This window comes from Anser anser, assembly GCF_964211835.1.
Source record: "Anser anser genome assembly, chromosome: Z".
In the NCBI taxonomy this organism is placed as follows: Eukaryota; Metazoa; Chordata; class Aves; order Anseriformes; family Anatidae; genus Anser; species Anser anser.
This window is the reverse complement of record NC_139723.1, coordinates 44,570,257-44,585,324: the sequence shown is the minus strand read 5'-3', so window position 1 is coordinate 44,585,324 and position 15,068 is coordinate 44,570,257. Positions and strand designations below refer to the sequence as shown.

General features: G+C 37.7%; 1 protein-coding gene across 6 annotated transcripts in view; it reads right to left on the bottom strand.

The window, feature by feature from the left end:
• FRMD3 (FERM domain containing 3) overlaps positions 1-15,068 on the bottom strand; it is a 157,432-nt gene that overhangs the window by 86,226 nt on the left and 56,138 nt on the right. For 3 of the 6 annotated variants that reach the window (XM_083816908.1, XM_083816914.1, XM_083816911.1), the window contains exon 2: positions 2,758-2,862. In XM_083816908.1, coding sequence (XP_083673034.1) covers positions 2,758-2,862 — 105 coding nt within the window. Of the gene's footprint in view, positions 1-2,757; positions 2,863-7,527; positions 7,591-10,053; positions 10,075-14,565; positions 14,790-15,068 lie in introns of those variants that run through there. The other 3 variants (XM_083816909.1, XM_083816913.1, XM_083816910.1) reach the window with 3 other exon arrangements.

Below are 15,068 nucleotides of genomic sequence, written 5' to 3'. Positions count from 1 at the left end.
ACAAATGAGAGACATCTCATGATGGTATCTGCCAGCTTTTTCAGTACCCTGGAATAAATCCTATCAGGCCCGATAGACTTAAGTGCATCCAGACACAGCAGCAAATTCCGCACAAGTTCAGAGTTGGGTTTAGGATGAATTATCATCTCCCTTCAAAGCAATTGTTCTCAGTCAAATAACCAAATCTAACTTTAGAAAGAAGCTCTTTTTAAACAAAATACAAATGGATCTTTTGTTTTCAAGCAAGACACACAGTGAATTGCACTTACAGATCTTTACTGAACTATCTTTTACTTGCTGCAGCTTAGCTCTTTAACCACATACTTAAACAACCAAACTTTGCAATTACAGAAGAGTATTTTTTTGTTTTGATTTGTTTTTGATTTCAGCAAGCTAAACTCACAACTACCAAAATATAAAACCAGGGGTAGAATCATTACTTAACCTCATCATTTCAAAACTGTGATTTCTTCTAGTTTTCTACTGATCCAGTTGCTGATCAACTTCATCTAGCTACAATGCTTGGGCCCCAGCATACTTATTCATAATGTACCATGCCTGTGATAGTACTGGAGACTGTTGGTTAGTATGTGTTTTTAAGATCAGAAAAAGATCAGAATAGTCTTCTATTGATGGGAGAAAATAATGCAATAATAGTTTCACAGTTTTCCTGCATCCACCTGGGAGGTATTTGTGTATCTGATACAGAGATAAAACTCAGGTAAGCAAACCACAGCAAGATCAGAGATTCAAAAAGACCTAGATGTCATAAAACCAGTATTTCTTTACTATAACGCTTGTCTCATTCTAGTTCTTAGGACAGGGTTTGTTGCAAGTAAACATCTGTTCTGAGGGGAAGCATTATGTACATAAATGTCTAGAAATGCAACAGAACAGCACAAAGAAGGGACAACAGAAGATAGTGCATTTGAAAACAACTTATTTTCATGAGTTGTAATAAACCTAAAAGAAAAGTGTATGCTGCTTTCAACTCATCATCCAGGGAATTTAAGTCTGTTTTAAGCAATGTCCCACATAATTTAATGCCATTCATGTCCTAATTCATAAGAGGATTTAAAATCAAGAACTAATACCTAATTAGAGAAGTTATAAATATGCTTTAAAACTTTGGAGTAATTATAAATCAGCATTTAAAAACACATATATAGAAAATGTAGGATTGAGAACTTTGCTTAACAACATTCAGCTGAAGAGAGGGCCAGCTGATATAAAACATACTATGACACAAGACGGCCACAGTATTCTCAGGCACTGAATAGAAAGTGAAATGAGAACATAAGATTTTTTGGGGGTAAGAACGTTCAGAGTTTTCTCAGATTATATTTCACTAGCAGCCAAGAGCAAACTTAAGCTTCAGTATAAAATATAATCTTTCATTAACATTACACAGAATTAACTATACTGTAAGATGTAAATGGGCAATTGTACAGCCAACAAGGATAGGGTACTCTAGCATTTCTTTGATAAAAAAGCGAACTGTATAATATATGATATAATAGGCACATCAATCAGAGTAACTTTTGGTTTTCTCCAGTGCACCATTTTTTTTGTAGTAGTAGTCTGCCAAAAAGAAGTTAATGTTTTTACTAAAATCACCCCTCTATGCTGTTAAGTAAAATAAACTTTACCACAGCAATTTTTGAATGACTGTCAGAGAAAGGCCTAACAGAAATAACTACTCATTAAGTCCTACCTAATTATTGTTTAATCCAGCAGTCCACCTACATTTTCAGTCAATTCCAACCAGGTTAAAACCTCTATAATTTTACTGATCATGAATGATCAAGTACACTGGTCAAAACAATCGCTAATTTTTCTGCAATTTTTTTAATTTTAAAATGAGAATGTAGTGGAAATTACCTATTGCAGCTTTGCAAAGCAATTCTAGTTCCGTAAGCCTGAGAAGAGAGTGCTGATTCCAGTGATTTTTGAGACAACTAATTTGGGTATAGCAAGAGATACCCAAAAAAATGTGTTTCTCTTCCTCAATCATAGTAGTGAATCCACAAATTAAATGCCATTATATGCCCTCCATATGTAAAGTCCTATTTAAATCTTAAACCTGAGACCAGCAGGATCACAGAGGGAAGAAGCACTTCTGAGTTTCACTGTTGGCTCCCTGTGTTGACCATCCCTTCCCACTATCACACAGTAAAATTCATTTGAAACTAAAAAGGGAGTGGCTGTAGCAAAGCACCGATAAAACACAACCTGAAGGATGACCTTCCTCCTAGGAGAGAAGCCAATTCACTGTCCACATAACTACTGTGAGCAGAGGCCTGTAGAATTTACTCTGCAAATATAAGGATGCTCACAGACAGAACTAACCTGAAGAACTCCCCACAACCTAGAATGACTGTTTTTATCTATTAAGCTCAACAGGATTCCTGCCTACATCTCCCAGGAAACATATTCTTTTTTTAAAGAAAGAGAGAATCCCCAAATTCCAGTGCACTGCCATAGCCTAGAGCTACCCTGAGTCATGTCTATAAATCTTTTCCACGTTCAGTACCCGGGAGAATTACACAGATCAGAATACATCAATTTACCTGAAACTAAATACATGAACTGAGGGAAAAATTAATCTAATAATGCTACTTCAGGAATCTCTATGGATTATGGAGTATAATCCCTCAGAGATACATAACTTTGCATTAGAACTATTCTCTTTGTTGAAAAAAAAAAATCAAGTTAGCATTACTTAAAAGCAAATGTAGTCAGAGTTCATATACATACCCTCTGCTTCTCAGGGTCAACATATCGAATGCCAAAATAGTCTTTTTCCAGCAAGCTGTAATAGTTGCAGATGTGATCTATGAGAAACTGACCTTTAGTTTCCCTCTGTAAAAAGAAAAAGAAGTGATATATTATTCTGAATATTCTAAACTTGCTGGCTATAATAAACTTTAATTACATATAATCAAAGTGTCAAGGAAAACATCACATGGCATTTAGTGTTATTCACATGAGGACAAGGGTCTGAGAATTCATCTCCTCTAAAAGACGCAACGGATTAGTGATCAATATACTCCCTGCATGTTAACAAATTGATTCCTTAAGAAAATGCCATCGCCACTTCTGCCTCGGGAAAACTCATGGTACTCTAATAGCAGCACATTTATAACATTTTAATATGTAGCCATATGTCCACCTGATGCTCTAATGGCATAACAATTATTTACATACAGAATTTCAAAATTGTGTGTGGCTTTTTGAGTCCTCAAGCACTTTTGGGAGCAAGTATCTTACTGGATCCATACACAATGTCCACAGCAAGGAAGACCTGATACTTAATTCCCAGCTAGCACTACAGCACAAGGAAGAAATGCACAGATGAATGACTGGATGTTTTCATCTTTGCATTGTCACTGAATAACAACAATCATGAGGATACTTGCCATACACATGATGTTTAGTTAATGACCTCATTTTTTGTTTCTGCTTTTCTTCAATGTTAATACTATATTGCATGTCTCCTTAATCTACTGCCTGGTACAGAGAACTGACATAAATCTTCACATTTCTTCTTACTCAAGCAATGTGTGGTTGTTTTTTTTTTCATATTGTTACCAAAAAAATGATGCCTGTGAGTAACAACAGTGGGGCAAATCTGTTCGTAGTCCATTCTTAGCAGGCAGAAGTGCTTCCCTCTGTCACAGAGTCTCTCCATTTCTGTCCCTCTTTCTACTGGAGTCTTTGTACTTAACTCTTTAATGTCTACAAAATCAAAACTATATGTAATCACCATAGATTCAAAAATGTTTAATTGTTCCTCCAAATGATTCCTTGAAAACTGGATACTATGGCTTATTCAACAATTAAGAAGTTATGGGCAATTTAAAATGTGAACAGCATGGCTGGACAAAAAACAAAAAAGTCCCTTACAGAACTGGACATCATTATCATCTGCACTTTACACAGGAGCAGCTGAGGCAAGAACAGTGCTGTTACCTGTCCAAGGTCATGATCTAAAGAGCATAATGATCTAAAACGATCTATAAATGATCTAAATGGCCTTGTGACCACCACCATCCAGTAAGACTTACTACTTCCCACAAAAAAGAAAAAAGAAAAAAAAACAAACAAGATGTGCTTCAAGTCTGGAATGTTACACAGACAAGAACATCACTGCACTATTTTGATAACTGTTTTGTTACTTTTGCAATTAATAAGATACTCTCTGTCATGGACATAGTTGCTTGTCCCTCCACTTCCATCAGTGAATAAATAAACTAAATAGAAAGCACCCTCAGTTAAGCCACCACCAGAGTGCCACACAGCCTTTCCCATGCACCAGTGGCTGCTGCACTGTCGCTCTCCTCGCCCCATGGACCTTCTGTCCTCCTGAGGTCACCTCCAGCCACAAGAAAACCACTCATTTCTCACCAGATGTCTTTCCCTCAGTGTGGGGCCTCTGCTTTTCTCCCCTCTTGCACCACTCCATTCTTCTGCTCCCTTCTACTTCCTGTGTATTTACCTTTCACTGTGCATCCTTTACTCTTCTACATGCTACACCTTGCCCAGAGGATATCACTGCCTTGTCTGCACCATGGTATTTCTGCACTTTGTTTTCCTATTTTTAAACAGCCAGTGGCAAGAGATGTTAACCCAGTTTGTCTGTTTCTGTACATGCTCATTCAACCTCTTGCTTTGCACCCTGCGTGACTACCTTCCTCCTTTGCAACATAGCAGCAACTCATTTCCTTTTCTAATTGTTTCTCTCCAGCTTCCAGACACTTAAAAAAAAAATTTACTTCTTTGGTGTTAAGAATGATTAACAGAAACACTGGCTTTTCATACTGTATGCAGTAACAGGTAAGGGCATGCTAGTGACAGCATAGAGAAAACTCTCCTTAAAAGGCAAAGCCTTTATCAAAGACTGGAAAGTGCTTAAAGAAGATTGCTGCTCTCCCTGTGTCTGAGAGAAATAAAAAATCTCCTTCAGGTCTGTATCTCAATGAAGTATTTTCTAGCTTAAAATCTTAGAAGTCTCTGCAAACTTATATGAATGTGCTACAAGCAAGAACATCAAAATATTAAGGCAAGAATTGCACAGTGACATTTCAATACATAGGCAGTAGGAAAAAACGTGAACACATGAAATTTCAGTTCCACATGCTTTTAAGATAAACATACAATGAACTAAATAATACTGGAGAATAAAAGCTCTTAGGTGACTCGGGTACAGTTGAACATGAAAATAGATTTTATTGACAACAGCATATAAAATAAATTCAATTTTTAGAACACTGTAAATGAGGAAAATGGACTAATCAGATTTTCATCTGACAGTAGTAAAGGGCATTACTGGAAGAACAGTCAATAAATCTGCTCAGCCCTATAGGTTCACATTCCAATCCATTCATTTAACAAGTCCTTGGCTTCATCCACATAAATAATCATAAAACAACATTTGAGTTCTTGAGGAATCTGATAAAAGGAGAGGACACATACTGTGTGTTTCAGTCTAATAACAAAGCTCCCTTTCTTAAATGAATTGCTGCCCTAATTTTCTTGCTTGAAAGGTAGATGATAGAAATCAACCGAACAAAAAAGAGCAAACAAAAGCCTCCAAGCTAAATTCATGCTCTAGGAATTCTTAAACCTTCCACAGATAAATAAAAGGGACTAGTTAATATGTCCACCCTGTGTCAATATACACTTCAGTTAACAGCACTATTCAGTCAGGCTTCCAGATCCACCTTTCATTACGAGGTATAAGAAAAGATTCTAAATTGACAAAAGTGGTTAAATAGATACATACATAATGTGCTCTCATTAGAAGTACTGTTTTAACTACTCCACTATTTTGTTTTCAAAATATCTGGTATTTGAAAAAATTCTGATCATATTTCACACACAAAAAACAAATACTCAATGTGGCACAGAGCACCTCAAGTCTGAATTCAAAACTGTGTGTCAAGACGGGTGGGCAATGGTTGTTCTTTTAGTTTAGTGCAAACAGCATCCATAAACATTTTCTAGATTTCTCTAACAATGCTACAAATTCTCCTGAGCTTTAGCATCTTACAATCTTTGCTGTCTCCTGTGCTCTTTGATATACTTATTACATAGTATAGTACAAAAGAATACATTAAATCCAAAGCTTATCCTAATTTGTGAAAGAATATGGATAAATTAAATTAGGAACTGTCAGTCATCCACAACAGAGCACAAGAATGGATTTGGGTCACAGAATAATGAATATAAAATATTGCCTGGAACTTCACACAGTTGCTATATAACTTTCCAATTATATGATCCTGGTTTTTTGTGTTTTTTTTTTTTTCTTTTAAGTGTTATACCAATAAAGCAGTTTGCTTCCAAAAATATTTTTATGCTACATCTCAGAACTTTGTCAGAACAAGACAAAAATGACATAAAAAAGCCATTATTTGAAATACCACTGAAAAATGTCAGCAACAGACCACAGGAATCTGAGAACAAAAATCAAGTCAGACTTCTAAAAGCTTTGAGGCTGATAATTATACCATATCTCACCCAGAAAATATCAAATATTCTCAAGTAGAGACAAACAACCCAGGCAGAAACAACCATCACCAAAACGTAGAAGCAAGAGAGCCAAAATATTACGGATTGCAATCAGTGTATTGTTTTCCATAACAGTATAAGAAGTTAATTAAGCCACTTTTCCCTAGGTCTGTTAATTGAAATACAATATCTAGTCATCTCAACTGAGATATACTTTCTTTCAGATTTCTCTGATCCATACTCTAGGAAAAGTGTTTTTTCAAAAAGCCTTCAGGTCCTATAATGTATCCTTTCCACACATGCACAGGAAAATAAGGTTTAGGAGATTCCTATAAATAATTTGAAGAATAACTATCTTTTTTGTTTAGATAAGTAGGCACAAGCAAGACATATGTTCTTCCTAAGGCTGCATTTGAGTATCTGTCCTTAATACCACTAAAATGCCACAACAAACCCCTACACACATGCAAGGGATATCATACAATATAAATGACAGAATCCCTGAACAGGGACTGCAGATACTTGCAGATAACTGCTAAAATCTGTTTTTTAAGCCAGATCAAAGTTTTATTTTCTATGGGAACAAGTATGTATTAAATTAAACTAGCAGCTCTGGCAGAAATTTAAACAAGGGACATTCTCCACTCCAACAAAACAGAGTCCTCCATCGATGAATGGACTCACAAGACAATCCTGCCTGCTTTTTACTCCTCAGCTCTAGGAACTGAGAAAGACAGTGCAGAGATGTTTCATATTCACTGCCAGGTACTATTATTACTGTTTCCATTTCTGCGACTCTGCAAATACATGACTGAGTAACCCAGTTCCTTGGTAACTCCTATGTTATGCAGAAAATAGTCCAAAGGTCTCAGTGGCTCTTGGGCACTTTTAATCTAACACAAGAGTAATATTCCAAACTTGGGCTTGCTTTCGAGTTTTGTTGTTTTGTTGTTTGTTTCCTTGTTTTAATTCCTAGTTTCTTTGTGCACGTTAAAAAATCAGGGGACAGTGTACCTTGTTCTGCCAATTCAAGCCTTCTCTGATGATGTAAAATGAAACCATAAAACATTTGTTCTTGTTTCACGATTCTGAAAGTAAGAGGAAAACCATTTATAGAAGTTTGAAATCTTACATTCAGTGGAATGACTTCTCTGTTTGCATTTGTTTCACTGTGGAGTTCTGGGTCTATTTATCTGCATGTTGTCACAAGGAAGCGTCATGAGCAGATTAAACAATCACTTCTGTTACCTAACCAGTGAAACCCTGCCAGCTGCGCTTATATCAGTCAGGAAGCCACTGACATCACTAAGCAGCAGCACATAGTTCTAAGCATAGCATTTATTTGTGCACGGGGGTTCAATCCCCATCCTACAAGTGTCTTTCCTTGGGTAAATAGCAACTAACTCTGTGTAAAGCTGATCATATAACAAAGTGTTTGCAAGACTAATGTAAATCTACCCTAAGAATAAAATAAAGCCACAATTAAACCAATATTTCTATGATTTAAATATTGGAAAATTCAGGCTCTCAGGCAAGACAGGAATAATGTTTGATTTTCTGATGCTTGTTTTCTTTAGTGTGTGACGTATTTCCAAGCTCTCTAAGTTCTATGGACCTAAAAATCCTAAATACTTAAATTCAAGAACAACCATAACACCACCACTGAATGAAACCTAACCAGCTCAGAAAAACAGAGTGAAAAATAAGTTCCCAGAAGGTAAAAACATAACTCAGAAAGCAACTAGTTGAGCCCACTGAAAACTGAACTAGTACAACATCACACTTGACAAAAAGCAGCAGAGATTTACACAACTAAGCTGCTTCCTCACCTGCCACCTCCCTCATTTCTGACTCCTGTTTGGACACAGCAAAATCCTGCTCTGCTTTTTGCAAGAGAAACACCTCGACTCCCAACAGGCACACACCTGCCGTTTCACTCATAATTATTCTGTGACTCGGTACTAGGTGCTACTCTCCTACACAGAAATGAAATGCAGCTTTAAAATGACACCTGGGTGCAATTCCCCATTAATTTCAGTTTTGGGGCAGCTGTCACCACGCTTGCATTTGTCTCCAGTGGCACAGTGATAAGCTCACCCAGCAGCACTGGTGGACAGGGCCACATGCTACCTAACCAGTGTACCAGGTCTGGTTTAAAATCAACCCTTGGGAGCTGAACAGGGAGTGACAAGGGCACAGAGAAGGCAGGTACCTTGGTGTGCCTGAATTCTGCAACGCACTCAGACTGAATTTTTAAGTCCTGCCCAAACAGCAGCATCACGAGAAGAATCCCAACCCTGCAACAACTGAAGGCAGCAAGGAGGAACAGGCTCAGCTCCAAGATGGCAACGGCCAACCCTAACACTGACAGCCCCCAGCACCTGAGCAAACTTCTCACAGCTCCTTTGATTTATGGAGTCACTGGGACTACCCGTCACTGCAGCTACTCACGAGATGGAAGAAGCACTGGTAAACCTTTGCCCTTACTGCTCCACCTTTTGAGGCAGCGATAGGAACACACCACTGCAGACATTTAGCAAGAACTGGACATCACATAATCCCTTTGAAATATAAAGATTAAAACCACTCCCGATTCATTCCTGAAGTAAAATGCTATAACCTTTCAAAAGGATCTCCTGCCTTCCAATAATTGGTATCCTCCAATATTTTAAAGTACTTGCAAATACAATGGAAATCTATTATACACATTTAAGTGGAAAGCTTTGTCAACTGTAATAAAGGCCAGCTGTATTTATTTTTTAATTAAAGCTGGGGAGGAGAAATGAACTTTTCTTATCAAAACCTGACTTGGAACTGGCAGATTTCATTTTAGAAGCAAAGGATACATAACAGAATTTTCTTTTCTTTACAATGAGGGAATAATTGTATTTCTACAAAACTGAAATGGGGCGGGGGGGAGGGGAATGCTAGTACTAATAAAAAGATTTTTAAAAAAAAGAACACTGCAACAAAGCAGTTGGCATTTATTTAATTACAAGAGTACTCTTCCATACGCTACCCTGTATTACTTACCTCTTGCAAATGATATATTTCATTCTGTTTATTCAATTACCCAACCATAATTTGTATAAACATTTCCTAACACTAGAATGTAGGTGAGGATGAAAATTTTTTTTAAGTCTGTGTCTGTAAACACATTTACTTATGCATAAGTTTACTCATTTAACTACAAAAATTTATGGAATTAGGTTTTGTAAAAAGGTTTTACTTCTGTACGTCCCAGGTCTTTCCAATGAACTGCATCACTCATCTAATCCAGGAGAAATACTCAAAAAACATGCCCGCAATAGCAAAGCTTCCATTATTTTTCTTTAACTGAAGAGAAAAAGGGGCACTCTATTACATTGTTGGAAATCCAGCCCTAATACCACCCCATTACAAATGTCAGTCACATGAAGCTGCATGACAAGACATGCTCAGGACTTGTGAGGATCTGAGGGATGTATTGGAAAATCCTCCTCTAAGGAGGAGAGTGACAACTAAACATTACTATGTCTAGTGCACAAAACAGAAACGTACCTTATGGTATCAAGACGTACTACAGGAAGTCTATACTTGCATCTTCAGGAAGTGAGTAGGTAAGTGCATTTCACTCCTAAAAAGCCCCCCACTACAACCCATAACCAGAATACATGCTTCCCTTAGTTGCCACGCTTTCACAGCATGGCTTCAGCAGAGGCCTTTGCAGGAGAACATGCTGTAGAAATGCACACTGATGCACCAACTCACTCAAAACTACAGGAAGTAGAGCTTTAGAGTTGAATTTTCATCTCATTTTACCCCACTTTGAAGCAGGAAAGGCTTTTTTGGGAGAAAAGGGAGGGATGTGAACAAACAAGTGAAAGCATCAGAGTTATATTTCATACAGAATTCAGCAGTCACCAGCGATAACCTTTGTCCACAAGAACACCTCAAGTCAGAGACAAACCACCATTATCACAGTTACACTGTAAAAGAGCACCCATCCCATATGAGAAGCTGAGCATTATTTACAAATTGCATAAGCACAGAGGAAGCACTTAGCCTAAGGCTCTGACTTCAGCTGCTCTCTTCTACATCTGGTTCCGTGATATAAGCTGTTCACCCAGGAAATAAGTCTCAAACAAGCCTGCAAACTAGAATTTGTTATTCTAAAGAAACTTTTTTTTTTTTCAGTTAAGAAGAAAAAAAGTGAAAAAAATTAAGCTGCAAAAGCATTTGAACTGCAGGCTTTGCCTTTCCCAGATTTCTGTAGTGAAGTTGTATTTCTCCCCAGTGATAACAGAAGCTATGAACTTAAGAGAAACCATAGTGAGATTACTCCAAAGTGCAGTATTTCAAGAGATAAATTTCAGGAGCTATTTGGAGGGGGGGTAGGAGGAAGCACATACACAAAACAACAAATCCCACACCTACACTACAGCTTCCCACCCCCTGCCAAAATGCCCAGTGGATTTATGTTAGCAGATATGCCAGAAATTAACAGAGGTGACATGACAATTTTTCACTCATAAAGGGTACTTCTCCATTTTCAAACTCATTTGCTAAGCTGAAATGAGTTTTGAAGAACATCATTTTTACAAAGATAGCAGTCTTTAAAGTCAGATTTCTGAGCTCTTAATTAATTATCAGTTTAGCCCCAAGTGCTATAAATTAATTAATAGACCTAAATTAAATCTGTCTATCTATCTTCCCACTCTTTCATTTAGGCAACAAATAGACAAACACCATTCAAGGATAAGGGAGAAAGCAAGGAAAAAAGGAGAAAAGTGTCTATGCTGAGAAGGAAAAAGTGGAGAGCAATGACAAGGCTATATGTGTGAGTGCAGCTGTGGAAGCTCTATTAATCTTAAATGAAACAGCATAGCTAAATGCACGCAGCACTGAAAATTTACCCACAGGTATCTCATGTAGTGAGGTCACAAACAAATTTGTTGAAGACGGCTCCTCTTGCATGCTATCTCAGTTGGGAAATGAAGGACATTATATGAGGTTATGTATTCTTCATCCACACAACAGTGTATTTTTGCCCTCTGTTGAATTAGAGGTTATTGTAGGATGATACTGGTCAAATAATAAAGGATGAAAGAGAAAAAGAAACAATAACACCATAGAAAAATTCCACTATGCCAGTCCATGCAAGGGAAACTATCATAAGTACAAAAATCACATGTAAAATGGAAATTGTATTCTACTATGCAGTAAAATCTGGATGGCAGGAGTGAAAACAGATAACAAGAGAGAGAATGTACTTTCACACAATCAGCTCTCGACCTTACTGCTATTCTGCAAGTAAATTACTCTGATCCATGACTATATTATAAATGATAAAAAGAAATATTTATAGTTCACGTACTGCAGTTCTCTAAAGTTGCCACCAGTCAGGCAGGCAGGCACTAAAGAAACCACAAATGCGGTACTCATTTAGAGCACTCACCATTGTTTTCTGTCCCTCTGCACATGGGCAATACTTGGCCATTTAGGTTTTATGTCCCTGAAGCGATGGCCTCACAGAAGGCTTGCAGCATTAGCTGCTCACTTCTGGTAACAGCTTCCATTAGTGCAGGATTCGTGATGCCAACTGAGGCACTATTGATTTCTTAAAAGGAACTGAGTGCTTCTGTCAGCAAAACTTCCGATCATTTTACACAATTCCCAGTATTGTTTGACAAAGCTAACGCTGCCTTCTTTCTTGTATCCTGAAAATCAAAACTAACTTGGAAGATGCAGCTAGCAGGCACCATCGCACCTCATCCAGCAAACCAAATGACAGATCCCAAGAAGGAGGTCTCAGCCATTATCTACAGAGCAACCTAAAAGCCAGATCAGGTTTTAGACAAAAGATTCCTGATGTCACCAGGTACAGGTTGATGGTCAGAAACACTTCTCTGGACTCCAGGCAGTTCTGAATCTTTTCAGTGCGTGAAAAATATTCAAACTGGTGAGGGACAAGAGCACCCTGTTGCTTTCCAGAGCTCAGCTGAACACGCTGAACCCAAGCCATGGTGAGGGCCACGCAGGAGCAGCCACACTGCTGTTTCCACATTAAACGGAAAAGCAGGACCGCACCAGAGAAGGGCAAGCTGGATAAACAGATAAACAGAGCTATGCAGCTGCTGTTGCCACAGGGCAGCTGAAGCCCCTGGTAATGGCACCTCCACACATCTCCCCAGAGCTGGGGTTACCCCCCCACATCCCTCTCCTTGGGGAATCGCAACACTGCTTGTGCATGCACAGGGTGAAAAGGAAGGAGAAAGAAATGGAAGATAATCCCTGGAGGCAGAGACAGGAAAAGTGCTGGATTAATGCCCATTTGAAAGGCTATCAGAGTGATGTGTGAGGCTAAAACTTACAAAAAAGCAGAATATATGACTAGATATTATGGGAGTCCAACCCACCATTATGTGGATTACTCCAGAATCACAAGCTCAGCTGTGTAGGCAGTGGTCTGGGAATATCAACTGAGAAGCACACTGTATCTCTACAAGTGCTGCAAATCAGAGATAACGTCTCCTGACAGGCAAGGCCCTCAGCCACGGTGATGAACTCAACAGCTCCCAGTGAACCAGCTGAAAGTACAGTTCGTACACTAATCTAATGTGATAAAGGCCTAGGTGAAAACTTTCGGGTAGCTGAGGAAGCCTCACCATGCCATGCACTTGAATTGTCTGATAGTCATACCATATAATCATATCATAATGCTTCAGAGGATACCCATCACAATACCTTCAGAGGATATCCAAAAAGATTATTATAGATTAGAAGAGGGTGGGGACACACAAAAATCCCTCCCACCTCTTAGTAATTTAGTATTCATCAACACACTTTACCTTTCAAATACTCATCTGGCTCACCTGTCGATGGCAAATAATTCCTTTTATGAGAAAACTATTTGGTCTTCATCAGTATTACACTATGCTCTCTCACTTTTCCCATGTGTTTTGACTGCAGAAATTTCATAACTTTAAGGAGCACACTGAGTCATTTCCTACTTGCTAAAGTGTTTTATCTGGTTATACTCTTTAGGCATGGAGTGAACTGAAAGAAATTTTTTACCACCAAAAAAAAAAAGTTATATATATATATATATATATATATGTATATATATATATGTATCTCCAAACTGCTTAACTAGTGCTTTATAGACACACACATATATGAACTTATTTTCCTATCAGAAATAATAATACAAAATGAACTTTTTTGTCAATACTTCCCCCTCCTGTCCCCTGCATCCTTGTAAATGCCAGATGTTAAAGTCCTGTTGAGAAGGAAAACAACCATGAAATTTGGAAGGTTAGACATCCAGTTTTCAGAAAAGCAAATTTATGTTAGATTAAAAACTATGGAGAATAGAAGTATTCCAGAAGCGTTCCTTGGACAAAGTGCCTATACCAATGCACCCCAATGTGTTTAATAAAAGTCAGCTGTTGGCATCAGAGGAGGAACTCATTCTCTGTGCCATATAAGCTTCTGTCTCCGTGCCAAAAAAAATGTTCTCAGCTCGCAGTTTTTTTGTAGTAGGGGGATTTGGATTGATTTTTTTCTTTCTTTCTCTTTTTATGGAGGTCATTCAGTCCTTGAAAGCCACATGAACCGCCTCATTAGCGCTATCTAAAATAATACCTCTATTTGATAGCACAGTCAGAACAAATCCCCCTTCCATTTCTAATCATCACCCCATGATATTACAGTTATGGTAAATATTTTGTGATTCTTTGAAGAACGATTAGATATAAACCAGATTTAAAACAGAACTTACTTCTTAATTTATTTTAAATATCACTACAAAAGACGCGAGACAAACATCTTAAATAATAGGTGGCAGAAATCCAAGCAAAGGATTCTACAGGCTTGTTCCATTAACTGCAGCTGCAGAAAGAAGATAAAGCAATACATTTTACAGGTCCCATAGCAAATGAATTGTTCCTCTTACTAGATTTCACTCTTCTCCCTTACTCAGTCAGATTCATCTTCATTTTTTGTCCTTTGCCCAGACTCACTGTTTCCATTAACTCAGCAGAGTAATAGAAAGATGAAACACAAACTGACCTTTCTTTTTGCTGTTTCAGTAATTGCTCTATTTTCTACATCTTTGATACCTACTACATATACACTATTAAAATGCATATTTTTTGTCTGAATCAGGAACTCTTGACACTTGATTGGTTCTCCATAGTAGTTACTCTTGATTCATCTGAAATAAATCCTATGATACTGCAAACATTTCTTACACCTAGAAAAAGGAAAGCAAAGCCCTGAATTACATATCAAATGACATCTCATAGCACAGCTACGCTTTTCCCAATTCAAGCCATGATCTCACAAAAACACCGTGGATAGCAATTCACAATACATTTTGCTGTCTTACAACATTTTAGCTCTACACCAAACCTCAGAATATACATCTAAACAAAACTAACACAGAGTTGTTTGACATACTCCACAGCAAATGACATTTAACAAAAGCATTTTAAAGACATTCAGTTATGGTATATATGCAAAGGATCTTTATAAACACTAACTAGTTTCCCTTAATTGTCCCTCTTCCCTAT